Source organism: Oncorhynchus nerka, linkage group LG7, assembly GCF_034236695.1.
Source record: "Oncorhynchus nerka isolate Pitt River linkage group LG7, Oner_Uvic_2.0, whole genome shotgun sequence".
NCBI classification, from domain to species: domain Eukaryota; kingdom Metazoa; phylum Chordata; class Actinopteri; order Salmoniformes; family Salmonidae; genus Oncorhynchus; species Oncorhynchus nerka.
The window spans coordinates 25060681-25078448 of NC_088402.1; the positions used below are offsets into that span (position 1 = coordinate 25060681).

Consider the following 17768-nt stretch of genomic DNA (forward strand, 5'->3'; position numbering starts at 1 on the left):
CAATCATTTTCTCAATGGGTGCATGCTTATTAGTAAATCTGGGATAAGCAATGACATAAATGTGTCAAGTGCAACGTCTGATTGCTCCTCATTACACACCACAAACCAACAAATATTATTTACGTCAACAAAATAGAAATCATTACAAAACTTATTGTATGACCTCATACACTATATTAGGCAGAGACCTTTGGTTTTCGTAAGACTACTAAATTGTGATCACTACAGCCGATGGATCTGGATACTGCATTCAAGCACATTTCTTTAGCATTAGTAAAGATGTTATCAATACATGTTGATGATTTCATTCCTGTGCTGTTTGTAACTACCCTAGTTGGTTGACAGATAACCTGAATCAGGTTGCAGGCACTGGTTACAGTTTGAAGCCTTTTCTTTCGCGGTTAGCTTGATGAAAGCCAGTCAATAACCCAGAAAATATACCTCTCTGTTGATATCACATACATTATCAAGCATTTCACACGTCATCCAGATGCTTAGTGTGTGTTTGTGATAGTGTATCAGTGTCTGTGTGTTAGTGTGTGTTTGTTCGCTTGTGTTAGTGTATCAGTGTGTGTATCTCAGTAGGTTGCAATACTGACTGTTATTACTGTCTCTTTACCAATGTTAACTTCTGTCTGTGTCTATGATAACCAGGTCTGTGTGTAGATTAGTGTGTGGGGAATACAAGGGTGCAGCTTGTAGAATAAACAGTAACAACCCTAGCAGGCCATAAGTCAGGGGCTGGTGTCTACCCTGCTGTGTAGGTCCTTCAAACCTGAAAGGGGAAGATAATTAACTTCCTTTCCTAGAACACAAGCAAAACACTGGGGTGCAAATCAATAGGGAGGAGTCACACCAGGGCGAGAGAGGAGAGAGAGGTCCAAGGTTTCATTTAGCTTGTGGTACGATGCAATCCCTCGTGTGCAAGTCCGTGCCCCACTTCTCAGGTTGGTTCAATGGTTTTAAAGGTGACCTGCAGCTCTAAGCCTTGAGCAAGAACAATTGCTGTAGCGTATGGTCCAATAGCCCCACTTCATTTCTGAAAGCCAGGGAAGGACCATCCTCCGCTTTATTTCAAGATTCAGAAGACTAAGGCTGGGATTCAATCCGATCCACTTTATAGAGCAATTTACATTTTAAGGTAATTTCAGATTAGGCCAACATAATTTTCAAATGGCCCTCTTGTGAAGTAGGAACTAGTGTCAAACACCACCTTCCTTAATCTCGTCACATATGCCACATTTACCGTGAATGCAGTCTCCGTGAATGCAGAATCATTGCCTTTAAAAGGTGCTAAGCTGATTTAAGTTATGTGGGGAACATTTTTGTTTAATTCTAAAATGAATCCCAAATTCCAAATAAAATGTTTATGCATTATTTATAAAATAGCAAAATAAAAAAAAGATAGTTTAAGATAATTGCAAAGAAAATAAGTTATGTTCATTTTTGCAATACACATTTTTTTATAGAAATCAATATTTTGGAATAACCCTGATTATCAATCACAGCTTTACAGATCATCACTCCTGGTGCAAAAATTCAAGCAGCTCCAGATCATCACCAGAGGATTTCAATGGGGTTCAGGTCAGGAGATTGGGCTGGCCATGCCAGGGTCTTGAATCCTCCATCCACAGATTGACCTGTCTGTGTGGCATGAAGAGACACTGTGGTTTTCTTTGTCACCGATTCAGGATCCTCTCAAATTTCCCACTGTGGCTTGTAGGCCTCTCACCCACTGTGGCTTGTAGGCCTCTCACCCACTGTGGCTTGTAGGCCTCTCCAGGTCTCACACCCACTGTGAAATTTGGTGGATCGGTGATGATCTGGGCGTGCTTCAGTAAGGCTGGAATCGGGCAGATTTGTCTTTGTGAAGGATGCATGAATCAAGTCACATACAAGGTTGTCCTGAAAAAAAACTGACTTCCTTCTGCTCTGACAATGTTCCCCAACTCTAAGGAGTTTTTTCAGCAGGACAATGCTTGGATGAGTTATACAACAGTTCGAATTTTCGCACAGGAGTGACACTTTCTGCAAATAAATGCTCTAAATGACAATATTTTATTTTGAATTTGGGAGAAATGTTGTCAGTAGTTTATAGAATAAAACAAAATTGTTCATTTTATCCAAACACATACAAGTAAAACCTGAAAAACGGATAGTTTTGCAGTGGTCTCTTCATTTTTTCCAGAGCCGTATATCAAGGTATGGTCATGAAAATCACAGAATAAAAACTATGAGATTGCAGAATATGTTTTGTTATTACTTTATTAATTATTATTATTATTATCATTATTATTCAAGTTTAGATGTAACAGACATCTTTGCCATCTTTGTTGATTTTTTTGCATGTAAAACCTACGACACAAAAACGTAAAGGTGGTAGCAGAAAAAACAAAATAAAGAAACAAATCATCTAAACCCATCTTCTATGCAATAAAGTGTAAAAACAAGAAACAACATTCTAAAAATGATGGTTAAAACATTTACGAAAACATTTGCCTTTTTTTGCCATGTCCGTGTCCACACTGGCTTAATGGCATCTTCTTGGCACAGATCATTCTTTCTGTCCATGGTGTTTCTTTGTCTTGTCCTCCTTATAGGCATGTTCACTCCTGCTAATTCTTTTTGCAGTACCTGTGTATAGCATGCTAATAACACATTTAACAGTATCCTCTTTCTTCCTTGGCAATAAAACAGAATAATTGAAGTGCAAGCGTTAACATATTTCAATTAAAACTTCGCAAATTGAACACAAAAAGAAAAATAGTTCCTTATGTTATTCGCTATCATATGATAAATGCACCTGTGAATTTATTACTAATATTACAGTTTTTTGTTTTCCGAGAGGCATTTGCAGTACAGCAGCATTGTAAGGCTATGTTGAGTTCATCGCTACTTCACACAAATCCTTGTTTGTGAATCCCAGGCAGACTCTCGTTTCGTTCCCCGCTGCTCATGTATAAATAAGTATGTGTATCTAAGGATGGACAGTTTAGATTGAACTCATGCTAGACGCAGCAGCAGCAATGGGTGGACGTACACAGTACGCACACACGAGAGAGAAAGAGAGCGAGAGGACAGAGAGAGAAACAGGTTTTTGAGGGAGTGTTTTAGAGGCTAAATACGTTGTCTACAAGCAAAATACAAACAAGCTACAGAGGGGTAATGTTGCTGTGTGATAACTGTGTGGAAGTAGTATTTGTTTTGTCGCTCAAATGGTATTAATCCATCTACATCCTGTCAATTACTTGGATGAGTTATACAACAGCTGATTTGATGGGAAAAGCATTCAACACTGTTGATATTCAATGACTTATTTCCGTCAAAAGGCACCTGTTTCACCTGTCTATGGAACAAGTAGAAATTCATGCTATGTTCAAATTAAGTCCTTGAAAATAAGACTTACTAAAAACCAAATATTAGAGTATTATGTCAATTTCAATTTAATAGAGATACAAAAAATGGGCCTTGTGTACGATATAGTCAGTTGAAATACCTGGACAGGAAAACCCATGATGTCCAAAGCTATAATGCTCACAGAACATGATTTATGACCGAGCTACATCAGCTTCTCTTAAAACAAATACATACAGGATGAACAAAGTCCAATACAGAGCATTTGTTGACTATAAAGCATTACAATGTGTACGAGGAGGAGCATACAAAGGAAGAAAGACATGGAATGGATAGTGCCTCTCTGTGGCATTCAAACAAACAGAAAAAATACTTTTGACTCCATTTCATCTCCCATTCAACCTTCTGACAAAAGGCCTCTGTTTTTTTTAACGTGATCTATCGTCCTGTCCTCATGAGAGAAAAATACTAAGAATTGCAGGCATTTTGCTTCATTACCTTGTTTGCTACATTTGCAAATGTAAACAGTTTTGCAGAGCCAAGCTCGTGGCCCTTTACTCAAATGGAAAGTCAATGTTGCATATCAACATACCAGGTAGAAAATACTTTGTACAATATATCAGGCACTGATATTATGCATTTTTTCATATTAACAACATAGAAAAAAAATATGTATTTATTATTTTATTTCCTTCCCAAATGTCTTTAGTGATATAAGGTTTGCATCCTAGCAACTTAAAATGTCTAGGGGAAATTCTGTGACAATAGTTTTCCCCATAAAACCTTACAAAAAACAAGCTGTAGCCATAACTAAAATACATTAAAACATAAGACACTTAGATGGATGTTAAGCAGAGACCAATGCGACTGAAACCACTGCAGGCTATGTTTCTAAATCAGCCACGTGCGTTCCCTGAGGACGTTTATTTGAGGACAATCCAATCATTAGTCATCGCTCTGCCCATCCATCGGGGATGAGATTATGACAGACGACTGACATTTCCCATTTCCTCACTTTACATATCAATTCACACATCCTCATTCTGTACGGAACATTGAATCAACCAGGTAAGAGAACATTGATGAGTAGCACAACCAACCCACTGAATAATAAACCAATCCCAAAAACTCGTAGATGTACCTTGTTGTTTACTGAACTGCCTTGTCAAAGTAACACTTCTGAAGAAAAAAATTAACAATAGCAAAAAAAAGAAAAAACACAAAAATAAGCGGCTACTTGTGGTACCATTTTCCTCAAAAGCGTTTCCTTTACAACAAAAAAAGAAAATAGCAAATCACTTTTTCTGTATTAAGTCCAATATAAATGTTTAAATGATATTAGTTCCCTACACTGGCTGCGGAGGCACAGAAGCTATCATGGCACATTTAGCAAAAAGTCTCATTCAATCATTACAGTACGTTGTTTTTGTCCGTAGAGTTCTTTTTCATACTGCTATGCTTGTGCTAGAATTCAAAGTCTGTGGGGGGCACGAAAATCACACAGAGTCCATTGGAGCATCGGCCTTAGTCTCAGCTTCGACGGTGGGCCGGTGAAGCCCTCGTTGTATGTGTGTGGTGAAGTCATACTTGTCTGCGCAGGAGTGCAGGCAGATGCTGCACTGGAAGGGCCCTCCGTCGGCGTGGCAGCTCATGTGTAGGGCGTACATCACCTCATCCAGGAAGACGATGCCACAATGGATGCACTTGCAGGTCAGCTCGTCCTGCGTGCTCTGGTCCACCCTCTCCGGCTTAGCTGCAACGGCTGGGGGAGGAGGAGCTGGCTGGGGCGATGGCCCCTCTTCTACTTCCTCCTTCTCCTCTCCTCTCTCATGCTGCTCTCTCTCTTTCTCTTTCTCCTTCTCTACTGGGGGACAGTGGGCATGGCCCGTGTGTCGGCGCTGCTAATCCTCTCCTTGGCAGCGGCGGTGGAGCCGTTGGCGGTGGGGGCCGGTTTGGAATGTTTGATGGCCAGGTCGAGAGGGATGTCACTCTCGGGGCCGGCGGGGGGTGGGGAAGGGAAGTGTGAGGGCAGGCTGAAGGTGGAGTAAGGCACAAAGCTTTGGCAAGGGTTGGGCAGACCAGGCATGTGGCCTAGGTAGTGTGGGTTGCCCGGCACAGACATTTTATACTTAGTCCAGAAGCGCAACCAGTCGGCCTCGCTCTGCAGGTCGTTGTGGATAAAAGGCAGGCTGAAGAACGGGTACTGGTACTTCTCGATGGGGCTGCCTGGTGGCGAGTAGCTAGCCTGTTTGGAAGGGCGCATGTACTTCTCGATGGGGCTACCCCTCTCGGAGGCCGAGCCGCCTTTCCCCTCCGAGCCCATGTGATGGACCCCGGCTGAGCCCACCCCGTTCCCCTCCGCCCCTCCCTCCGCAGGGTTCTTGTTGTGTATGTGCAAAGGAGGCATACGCTTGTGGATCTCTAGGGTCTGGCTGACCAGGAAGGCATGGGTGGAGCGAGGGCTGGGGTGGCCCTTAGCCCCAGAGGAGCCGTAGGCCTCGTACTTGCCCAGGGCGTTCGGGGGCTCCCCTCCGCGAGGAACGGGTCCTCCGTCTGAGCCTGGCCCATCCTCTCCTGGCCGACGCTCCAGGGGACTGCCATTAAGACGCTCCTCGCTGTTGATTCGCTGCTGCTTGGAGCCCACAGGTTCGGAGGGCAGAGGATCGGGGTTGAGGCGCTTCCGCGTGCGTCTGCGGATGATCTGCTCGCCGTTGTTCTGCTTGATGATGTTCAGCGGCCGTGGAGTCTGGTGAGAGACAGATATACATTTGATTTATTTATGTAGTGAGCCATACATAAAAAATGTAGCTAAAGATGTCCCTAAATAAGAAAAGCGATCAGCTAAGCAATTTGATAGTAGGTGTAATTACACAACATATTACGCCACTAAAATGATCCCAGAATTACTGCAATATAAAAAGCATCAGGACTCGGCGAGTTAGGCTCTAGTCAGTAAAGCTTAATCCTGATAGTGAGAGCTCCTTTTTCCTCCACTGCTCCCCCTCTAACCCACATCCTCCCTCTGTAACCCGCCTGCACCCTCTGCTCCCCAGCCGTCACCCAGTCACAGCTGGGTAGACAGGAGACACGAGCGCCTGACCTCCATCTAGCGCTGGCAGACAGACAGGCCTTGCCCCAGGGCAGCTCACATTGCTTATTAGAGCCCAATAAGGGGATAAGACCTCCTGTAAATACTGCAGGAGTGTTGGTGTATTGCAGATGGCATGCAACCTTTTAAATGGTAACACATTTACCGCAAGATCCACAAAATAATGGATGTAGCATACAGTATTCTCTCATTAACTGGCCAATTCATATTTGTAGCCACCAGGCAAATAGTATATCATTAAATTCAGTGATTACAATTGCAATATATTTTTTCGAGCGTCAAGCTTAAGGTCATCACTTATTCATAATTTCTGTGTTTGCGCGTGATATGACATCTCTCAAGCATTGACTTGAAAATACAGAGACATCTAATATAATTTGGGAAATCGAAGCAAGAATTCTGTCAGTCTCCCTTTAGGACACGTTTGAAACGGAGGAGCAAAATGAACGTTCTTGCCCTCATTTATCATCCAGGCCTTTCCTTTCTTTCCTGTTCTGTTCCTTTCTTTTCCCCTCTCCTTCGTGTCATTCTGCCACAGGTAGAGTCTGGCATTCACAGCCAACTCCTGCCGGTGACACTTAACACGGCAATGCCGACGGACACGTTTTTATTCAAAGATTCACCCGCTTTCCATTGAAATTTCCCAGAAATAACTGGGAGCCCAAACTAATAGGTGCATGGAAAAAAACTAAAACAGAGGTGTGGCCATTTTTATTCCATCGATTTGCTCCCTACACATACTGTATATTCATACGGCCAGCGAAGAAATGGCCAGAAGAGAATCTGAATAAAAGGGATCAGATTGACCCTATTGCAGACTGACTTATAGGTGTGAAAAGTCCCTGAGGAATCAATTCCACACCGTACCGCTGCCTACCTCCTTATCTTTGTGATAGAGAATCCGTTGACATGTTCCCGGGGAACGGAAACCAATCAAAAAAAGGGGGGAGACATGAAAAAAAGAGGAAAGAAAGGTTTGATGGCACAGGTTGATAGGAAGAAGGGAAATTAACTTTTTTTCCTTTAAGGCTAGAACACTCTTAGAAAAAAGGTGTTATCTAGAACCTTTAATGATTATTCGGCTGTCCCGACAGGAGAACCCTTTGAAGAACCCCTTTTGGTTCAACGTAGAACCCCTTTGGGTTCCATGAAGAATCCTTCCCACAGAAGGTTCTACACGGAAACCAAAAGGGTTCTACCTGAAACCAAAAAGGTTTCTACCAGGAACCAAAAAGGGTTCTCCAATGGGGACAGCCGAAGAACCCTTTTGGAACCCTTTTTTCTAAGAGCGTACAGATGTATGATTTTAATTTGATCACTCTGTTGTTGCTGATAATTTTCCTGAATAGCAGGAAATGAAATCACATGTTTTATTCACGGTTTAAAAAGGCTTCTAAAGTTTGTAATTTCCACTTTAAAATGTCAAACTTGATATGTATCAACCCCTACAACAAATGTCATGAATTATAATCCACATAATAATTCACATTTCCTGTTGCTGCAGGATTAATTTCCTGCTGTAGCAAATTGGCTCAAATTAAGATCCTACATTTCCCCGTCCTTCCCCCTCAATGAAAGTACGGCTATTTATTCAGAAACATGTAGGCCCTACACCAGTGGTCACCAACCGGTCAATCTTCAAGGCATTCCTTGGCGATCACAAAGCATTTCTGTAGAAAAGCCAATGATAACGCCTCGATCCCACCTATAGCGTCATTGCATTTTGGTACACCAGATGGAACGCTGCATTTCCCTTGCAGCATTGGGTTGCAGAGGCAGTTGCTGGCCAATTAAAAAAGTCAAATCACCGTGCCTACAGCTACCATGAGTGAGCCTAAGTGAGATTTCATAACTTTTAAAACCATGACAAGAGAGAGTAATAATACAAATAATACAGCAAAAAGCTACTGTTTTTATGAGTGAGATCATGTCTAAGTTTTGATTCAACACTATTTTTATTCAACACTATTACAAAACATAAAACGCGCTTCTCTCTACTTCCACTCAAGATGTAGTTGCAATGAATGGGAAGCCAAGTGTATCGGTAGCACTGCATTTTTATTATAATTAGCAGCTTGTCGTGTCTATTTTAATATCGACTAATATTTTACTTTCTCTAGTCATAGGAACAACATGAATTTGTGCATAAGGCGAATGCGGTGCGACTCGAGTTTCGCCATCAGGTGGAAGATGGTGGCCCCTCTCTTTGGTTAGTCTCACCGGAGGAAAGGAAGGAGAGAGCAGGGGCCGTGAGAGACGGAACCTCTGCTGCTTTCTCCCTCCTTCCACTGAGTCTAACTCCATGTTCAAAACAACTGGGAACATGGGAAAAAAACAAGATCCAACTGGGAAAAATCGTTTTGAATGGTCATCCAACTCGGAATTATTAGCAAATTATTTAATTTTATGCTCAGCTGTTCCTCGCAAGTGCTACACCAACTGATCAAAGCTTAAGTTTGAAGTATAATATGGTCTGGGAAGAACAATATTGGCAGCCCAGGCATATAGCCAATATGCTGTGATAGTGTATTAGGCCCACTGCACAAACCTCATTCCTATAGAACTGTTTTTATTAGGTTACATTTTTTAAGTCGTGTTTAAAAAAAAATCTGAGCGGTAGATCTCAGCTTGCTCTTTGACTGCGAAAGTGATCTTGACTCAGAAATGTTTGATGACCTTTCACCCAACACTCTGGCTCCATGAAAGGAGAAGGAAAATAGTATTTTCCAGGAACAGTTGTATCAGTCATACACATCTTCCATTGCTCTATTACAACACTTAATTCCCTACGGTGAATGAAAGCAGTGGAAGTTTTCCCCCTCCTCCCTCTCTCTCTCGCTGTCTCACTCTCTCTCTCTCTCTCTCAGCCAGATGTCAAGACTGTCTGTCTAGAGCAGCAGGAGAGGAGAAGTAGAGGATGATTCAGACCAGAAGAAAGAGTGCCCTCTGCTGACTGGAACATTCTGAAACCATGTAGCCATGGAGGCTCCTTCCTCGTGTGTCCTCCCTTCTCTCTCTCTCTCTCTCTCTATCTGTCTCTCTCACTCCATTACTCTCTCTCTCACTCTCTGCTTTCTTTCAATCTTGTTTTCTCTTTCTCATTTTCTGTCTCTCTCTCTCTCTTCATCTCTCTCTCTTTTCTCTCTCTTTCTGTCTCTCTCTCTCTATCTCTCTTTTGATCTCTCTCTCTCTTTATCACTCTCTCTGTCTCTCTCTCTCTCTATTTCCCTCCTAAAAAGTTACAGACACACAAAAATCATACCCCCAAGACATGCTAAGTTCTCACCATTACAATAACAGGCGAAGTTAGCATTCTTTGGGCTACTTTAATACACATTTAAGTGAATTTGTCCCAATATTAAGTGAATTTGTCCCCCCTAAAATGGAGGGACAAAAAGTGCTGTAATTTCGAAACGGCCCACCAGATATGATTGAAAATACCCTCAAATTAAAGTGGATAGTCTGCAATGTAACCTCATTGTCATTGTATCATTTCAAATCCAAAGTGCTGGAGTACAGAGTCAAATCAACAAAAAATGTGTCACTATCCCAATACTTTTGGAGCTCGCTGTATGCTAAGGGCATTTTCTGCAGACAGATCAAAGCTTAACTTCTTGGTGACAGGGGGGCAGTAATTGAGTAACTAAGGTGCCCAGAGTAAACTGCCTGCTACTCTGTCCCAGATGCTAATATTATTATTAGTATATTATTATTATTCTATATTATTATTAGTGTTTGATAGAAAACACTCTGAAGTTTCTAAAACTGTTTGAATGATGTATGTGAGTATAACAGAACTCATATGGCAGGTGAAAACCTGAGAAAAATCCAACCAGGAAGTGGGAAATCTGAGGTTTGTAGTCTTTCAACTCTTTGCCATTCCAATATACAGTGTAAATGGGGTCATATTGCACTTCCTAAGGTTTCCACTAGATGTCAACAGTCTTTAGAACATTGTTTCAGGCTTCTATTGTGAAGGGGGGCTGAATGAGAGGGGATTGAGCCAGGTATCTGGCAGAGTGCCACGGGCTCGTGGCGCGCGGTCACGAGAGAGTTAGCTCTCGTTCCATTGTTTTTCTACAGACATAGGAATTCTCCGGTTGGAACATTATTGAAGATTTATGTTAAAAACATCCTTAAGATTGATTCTATACTTAGTTTGACAAGTTTCTACGGGCTGTAACGGAACTTTTTGAACTTTTCGTCCGACGTTCGGCTGGACCTGAACGCGTGTTTGGATTTGTTTACCAAACGCCCTAACAAAAGAAGTTATTTGGGCATAAATTATGAACTTTATCGAACAAATAAAACATTTATTGTGGAACTGGGATTCCTGGGAGTGCATGCTGATGAAGATCATCAAAGGTAGGTGAATATTTATAATGCTATTTCTGACTAATGTTGACTAAACAATATGGCAAATATCTTTTTGGCTGCTTTGTTGTCTGAACGCTGTACTCAGATTATTGCATGGTTTGCTTTTCCGTAAAGTTTAAAAAAAATCTGACACAGCAGTTGCATTAAGGAGAAGTATATCTCTAATTCCAACACTTGTATTTTCATCAACATTTATGATGAGTATTTCTGTAAATAGATGTGACTCTCTGCAAAATCACAGAATGTTTTAGAACTACTGAACATAACATACCAATGTAAAATTAGATGTATTTCTATTAATATGCACTTTATCGAACAAAACATACGTGTATTGTGTAACATGAAGTCCTATGAGTGTCATCTGATGAAGATCATCAAAGGTTAGTGATTAATTTGATCTATATTTCTGCTTTTTGTGACTCCTCTCTTTGGCTGGAAAAATGGCTGTGTTTTTCTGTGACTTGGGGGTGACCTAACATAATCGTTTGTGGTGCTTTCGCTGTAAAGCCTTTTTGAAATCAGACACTGTGGCTGGATTAACGAGAATTGTATCTTTAAAATGGTGTAAAATACTTGTATGCTTGAGGAATTTTAATTATGAGATTTTTGTTGTTTTGAATTTGGCGCCTTGCACTTTCACTGGCTGTTGGCGAGGTGGGACGCTAGTCAACAGTATAGACAACAGATTGACAATAAAGGCCACAGACACAGCAAGGTGGATGGAAGACACAGACAGAAGAAAGGTCATCTTCATTCTCCCACCATCTTTACCTTATGTTTCTTTCTGCAATAGTTACCCATTATTACCTCTCTTACAGGATGTGCTGTTTCCATCCATCTAAGCAACTGCTCAACTCCAATACCTATTCATGCATCTATTTCCATACTGTTGCTGTGTCTGTCTAGACCGTCAGTTGTCTCCTGCTGTTTTGGCTCATCTACTACAGACAAAGGCCTACACAATACAAAAGTGTTGGCATTTCCAGACTGTACTGGTCAAATGGATGAGCTTCAATAAGCTAGCTACCTTTCTCTATGCTGCCTTGCTCTTCAACAAGCTACTGCTTTCACCATAGTCTGTGTCCCAAATGGCACGCTATTTCCTATATAGTGCACTCCTTTCGACCAGGGCTTTGGTCAAAATAAGTACACAATGTAGGTAATAGGGTGCCTTTTGGTACGCCACCTCTCTCTGTCACCAGCAGCAGAACTTTTCAAAACGTCTCAGGAGACTGTTTCGAGTACGCCATTCATTGGTTTCTGTCAGCGTGACCAACGCGGGAGTGCACTTTGGCAACTGTAAAGAGAGACCGACTCTTCAGACAGAACAAAGTAATGCTGCCACTTCGATACGTTTTTACAACCCGGCATTTGACACACACACACACAGGGCATACGCTCCCCGCTGCCCGTCAAGTCCTATTATTAGAAGATAAAACCAGAGAGACATTTATTGTTGCAATGTGCTATGGCATAAGGAGTCCAGAACTCCATTACGGCCCACTACAGCACCGGTTTATGAGGTGCTATTATGGAATTATTTCTGTACAGCGTATAAAACTTTTATTCAAAAGTATAAAAATACTACTGCCATTGGCCGATGAACACGCCTGCAGATGAAAACGTCTTCATCACTGATTAATTGCAGCCACCAAAGGACCTCTTAAAAGACAAGCGATGGTGATGTTCTGTTAAACGAGGCCCTCGCTACACTGCTGCAACATCCAGGTGGTTTCCGGTGAGAACTGAACGAACAAGCGCACATGTGGCTATCATGAATCAGTCCCCACTGGGAGGATGGGAGGAACGCTTGCCATTGCCAAGAACAAACAAACAATCTCAGGAAAACAGACAATCCAGACTCGGAGTGTTGAGCAAACGGATGGGGAACCCGGCGGACTTGGAATCCCCTCCTCTCCATATCATTTATTAGCAGCTAGTGGAGCAGGAAGAGTTACGTATACAACCCTACCTGATGGTCCACTGAAGTCTACCTCCTCACTAACAACTAGCAAGGAGCGCTAACAACTAACACATAAACAAGCCCAAACAACAGGCCAGTTCCTCCACTGTAGAGTCTACCTCCTCACTAACAACTAGCAAGGAGCGCTAACAACTAACACATAAACAAGCCCAAACAACAGGCCAGTTCCTCCACTATAGAGTCTACCTCCTCACTAACAACTAGCAAGGAGCGCTAACAACTAACACATAAATAAGCCCAAACAACAGGCCAGTTCCTCCACTGTAGAGTCTACCTCCTCACTAACAACTAGCAAGGAGCGCTAACAACTAACACATAAATAAGCCCAAACAACAGGCCAGTTCCTCCACTGTAGAGTCTACCTCCTCACTAACAACTAGCAAGGAGCGCTAACAACTAACACATAAACAAGCCCAAACAACAGGCCAGTTGCAGCATGCAGGTCCAGAGGCACACAGAGACGAAAGTAACAGATTATGAGTATCACTACGTCCCCAATGGCCCCCTATTCTCTACATAGTGCACTACTACCCATAGGGCTCTGGTCAAAGGTAGTGCACTATATAGGGAATAGGGTGCAATTGGGGATATAATGGAGTCAACCACAGTCATTTTCATCATGTCTGAAGGTGGATCAATATAACACCAACTTAACAGTGCATCATAAGAGAAAAAGAGGACGAAGATACAAACTTCCACTAGTGCACAAACATAATTGTATGGATTTCTACATAATAACAACTAATATCAGACGTTTTTCAATGTATGCTTTAAGTTTAAGCATGCACTACAATATAAATGATATATGATACCCAAAGAAACTGTCTTTCATAACACAAAACCCCAGCTGGGTCAAGCTACCTACAGGGAGTCATCGGTTTAAGTTTCAGTTTGAAGTTTTACTAGTCATATGTATGGGAATAAGCATGGTATACAGTACATCGTCCAACGAAATACTTACTCGCAGGTTCCTTCACGACAATGCAAGAACAATAAGAAATAATCAAATATACGAATACGAACATAAAGTAAATGGCTCAGTAGAATAGAACAAACATTTTAATAGAATATAATAAACATTTTAGTTAGGTTCTATCTAACCGAACAAGAGTCAGGGGAGTGTGTGATCATAGGAAAAGCTCCCTCTCGCTCTCTCACCCAATTTCTCTCTCTCTCTCTCTCTCTTTTCCTCTCTGTCTTTCCCTCACCTCTCTCCTTCCGTCTCATTCTCTCTCTGTCTCTCTCTTTCTCTGACTGTGGTAGGCCTGGTCTGCTGGACTGGAGCTGGTTTAGACCACCAGGTGGCCTGGCCAGTGAAAGGGCCTCTTGTAGCAAGGCTCTCTGGAGCCTGGCTCTCTCTTTCTCTCCCTCTCTGGTCCAGTCGACCACACCGACTCAGGCAGCCTCCTGTGTAGGTCCCCCCCACCACCCAGGCAGCCGGCCCAGTCGCCTTCAGGCATGCAACACGGCCTAGAATATGCACTATACACTGGACTGGCGGACTCTGTGGACTCTAACCCAGTCGTAACCGAATTACCAAGATTAAACATAAAAATGTTAACGTTGAGTGACGTGCGGAGACAAAGGCTCCTTGTTTCCGAGGGGTAATTCCTCACATGATGTCACATTTGCCTACCCATATGTTTGCCCAGACACTATTTCATTTCAAAGAGCATTGAGAAGTACGTCTTGGAAGGTTCCAGCCCAGGCCGTGGTGGTTTACTCACCAGAGAGACAAAAAAATACAGTTTGTGTATTAAAAACCAACATTTCATTCTGAAAGAGGTATAGGGCCTGTGGCCTGTGAACTAAATCCAGTTGTAAAATCCTCAATGATTGAGAACATTGACCTATTTCAGGATAACATGTTGAAGTCTGTTACACAATGGCAATCTCCCCATATCTACAGAATTATAATGATAACAATCCCATTCGGGATGTGCATCTTTCCCTTTCAAGACGATTAGATACATATCTAGATACATGGGCTCTGATACGATACATGAACGATACTTTTAGTTTGAAATGATTCGGTGCGATTCGGTATGATTAGAGAATGAATCGATGCGATTTGGTTCGATGCGATTCGGTATGATTAGAGAATGAATCGATGCGATTTGGTTCGATGCGATTCAGTATGATTAGAGAATGAATCGATGCGATTTGGTTCGATGCGATTCAGTATGATTAGAGAATGAATCGATGTGATTTGGTTCGATGCGATTCAGTATGATTAGAGAATGAATCGATGTGATTTGGTTCGATGCGATTCGATGCACTAACAGTTGTTGTTTAAACACTAATTTTCCATTCTAAAATAAATCTGCTGCTGATGGAGCTCATGAGCCGTGTGTGTGTGTGTGTGTGTGTGTGTGTGTGTGTGTGTGTGTGTGTGTGTGTGTGTGTGTGTGTGAATGATGTATGTCTATAGTGTATGTCAGGGGTCATCAACTAGATTCTGCTGCGGGCCGATTTTTGGGTGAGCAGATGTTCAGGGGGCCGGAACATAATTACAGATAATTTGTAGACTGCAAATTGACTGCAAGAAGCCCAAACAGATATAGTATTTGACTAAAACAGAATAATTTCACACCTTGTTTACATTGGTATCCAATCACATATATCTCTCCTTTATGCGAGGGAATACTTTGGAACAAATTTGTAAAAAATGTATCCGTTGGAGCTGATTTGCTGGTGTGTTTAGTCTTTTATGTCCAACAACAAAAAAATTATGATAATAATAATTGTGGGGGCAAATAAAATCACCTGTGGGGCAAAGTTGGGAACCCTGGTGTATGTACTGTGTCTGTATGTAAATGGTGTATGTCTTTGGTGTAGGTACTATGTAGGCACCTGATCAGAGCCATAAGTGAGACTAGGCATCTACTATCACCACTATCTGATAAGGGGGAGAATGTAGCCTATGTTTTTTTGTCCCCCAACTTTGGTTCTGAAATCACCTTCACCCACTAATTGTTTTTTGCAGATTAAGCTTTTACTGCAGTGGGCTAAATCAGAGTAACACAGAGTGTTTCTTGGTAGTCTTAAACACATCTACTTTGAAACAAAAGTATACACCTTGATTTATTTTAATTTGAATTGAACCTTTATTTAACTAGGCACCTTACTGTACCATGTCAGATATACACTGAGTGTACAAAACATTAGGAACACCTTTCTTAGTTTCACTCCCCATTTTGCCCTCAGATCAGCCTCAATTCTTTGGGGCATGGACTCTGAGCAAGGCATTTAACCCACTGTTCCCCGGGCGCCGAAGACGTGTATGTCGATTATGGCAGCCCCCCGTACATCTCTGTTTCAGAGGTTGGGTTGGGTTAAATGAGGAAGACGCATTCAGTTGTACAACTGACTAGGTATCCCCCTTTCCCTTTCCTTTCTACAAGGTGTCGAAAGCATCCATCCACAGGGATGCTGGCCCATGTTGACTCCAATGCTTTCCACAGTTGTGTCAAGTTTGCTGGATGTCCTTTGGGTGGTGGGCCATTCTTGATACACAAGGGAAACTGTTGAGCATGAAAAATCCAGCAGCATTGCAGTTGTTGACACACTCAAACCGGTGTGCCTGTCACCTACTATCATACCCCTTTCAAATCTTTTGTCTTGCCCATTCACCCTCTGAATGGCACACATACACAATCCATGTCTCAATTGTCTCAAGGCTTAAAAATCCTTCTTTAACCTGTCTCCTCCCCTTCATCTACACTGATTGAAGTGGATTTAACAAGTGACATCAATAAGGGATCATAGCTTTCACCCGGATTCACCTAGTCAGTCTATGTTATGGAAAGAGCAGGTGTTCCTAATGTTTTTTTCAACTCTATGTAGAGTTAGAGGTTTTATCCCAATATTACACTTTATATACATCACAGAAGACTGAAATATAATAAAACCGTTTGACATAGAAACACCAGATTTTTTATATACATATATTTTTTACAATGTTTATTATTCATGAAATTATGAAAAATATGAAAACCGTTCCACCCATGATGCCAGTAGAGGGCGATTTGGTCATTTGAGCTAGTAATGTATCAATATTTATCGATTACAAATGAGCTATGACATAGCCAATGAATATATAGCACAACTTTGGATTTCACCCTATCTCAAAATCGAATGGTTTTGACCGTTTGGATGTTTTAAGTGAGCTTCTTTTCTACTCTCGCTTCGGCCATGCAGTGCGCCTCGCAAAGTTATTGCTGTCCCCGTTATGAAATTATCAACTTTACCATGTATATCTAAAAATGACCATATACACTGATTGTTTAAAGAAAAACTACCAAAACTATTGGTGAACTATCAGCATGGACAAAGTATGAACGTAAACAATCTAAATTAAATCTATTGTAAGCCCCGTTTAGCAGGCATAGCCAGAGGAGAGTTGTGTCTCCAGTAGCTTACTTTAATTCTGGTAAAACACCATTTTCAACAGTGCGTAGATAACAATATCCTAGCCAACTACATAGATTGTCGCTTAAATAATGAAGCCTAATATCACACAAGCCATTTAAGCATTTGAATGCTGTAGGTGCAGATGTGCAAGATTACAGCTATTTGGCGTTGGTCAGCGTGCGAATCTGGGCACAGTGCGCAGACTGACTAGGCCACCGATATTCCCAAAATGACTTTTAGATCAATGAGGCTTAGTTCGACACTGAAGGAGAGGACGCATCAGTTTTCAGAAGGTAGAAAGAAAGTAATTTAGTGAACTGCCAATTTGTAATATTTTAATCGATTTTCTGACCGATGCAAGCTACATTTAGATTGGTTTGGGGTCCGTGGATCGATGCAGTCATATCTTCAAAATTGGAATTGGGGACCATGCATATCGGTGAATCGTTACATCCCTAATTCCCATCATGTTTATTTTTCTCCATCTGTGTGACACCACAAAGTGAGGTCACAGCCTTTGACTGAGAGAAT

At 41.8% G+C, this 17768-nt stretch overlaps 1 protein-coding gene across 1 annotated transcript in view; it reads right to left on the reverse strand.

Annotated features, from left to right (window-relative positions):
* Window positions 1-2247: 2247 nt before the first annotated feature.
* Window positions 2248-17768, reverse strand: part of LOC115131463 (trichorhinophalangeal syndrome I) — a 186877-nt gene continuing 171356 nt past the window's right edge. Inside the window, 2 exon segments of the mRNA XM_029663208.2 lie at window positions 2248-5216; window positions 5219-6100. Coding sequence (XP_029519068.2) covers window positions 4851-5216; window positions 5219-6100 — 1248 coding nt within the window. The 3' untranslated portion in view covers window positions 2248-4850.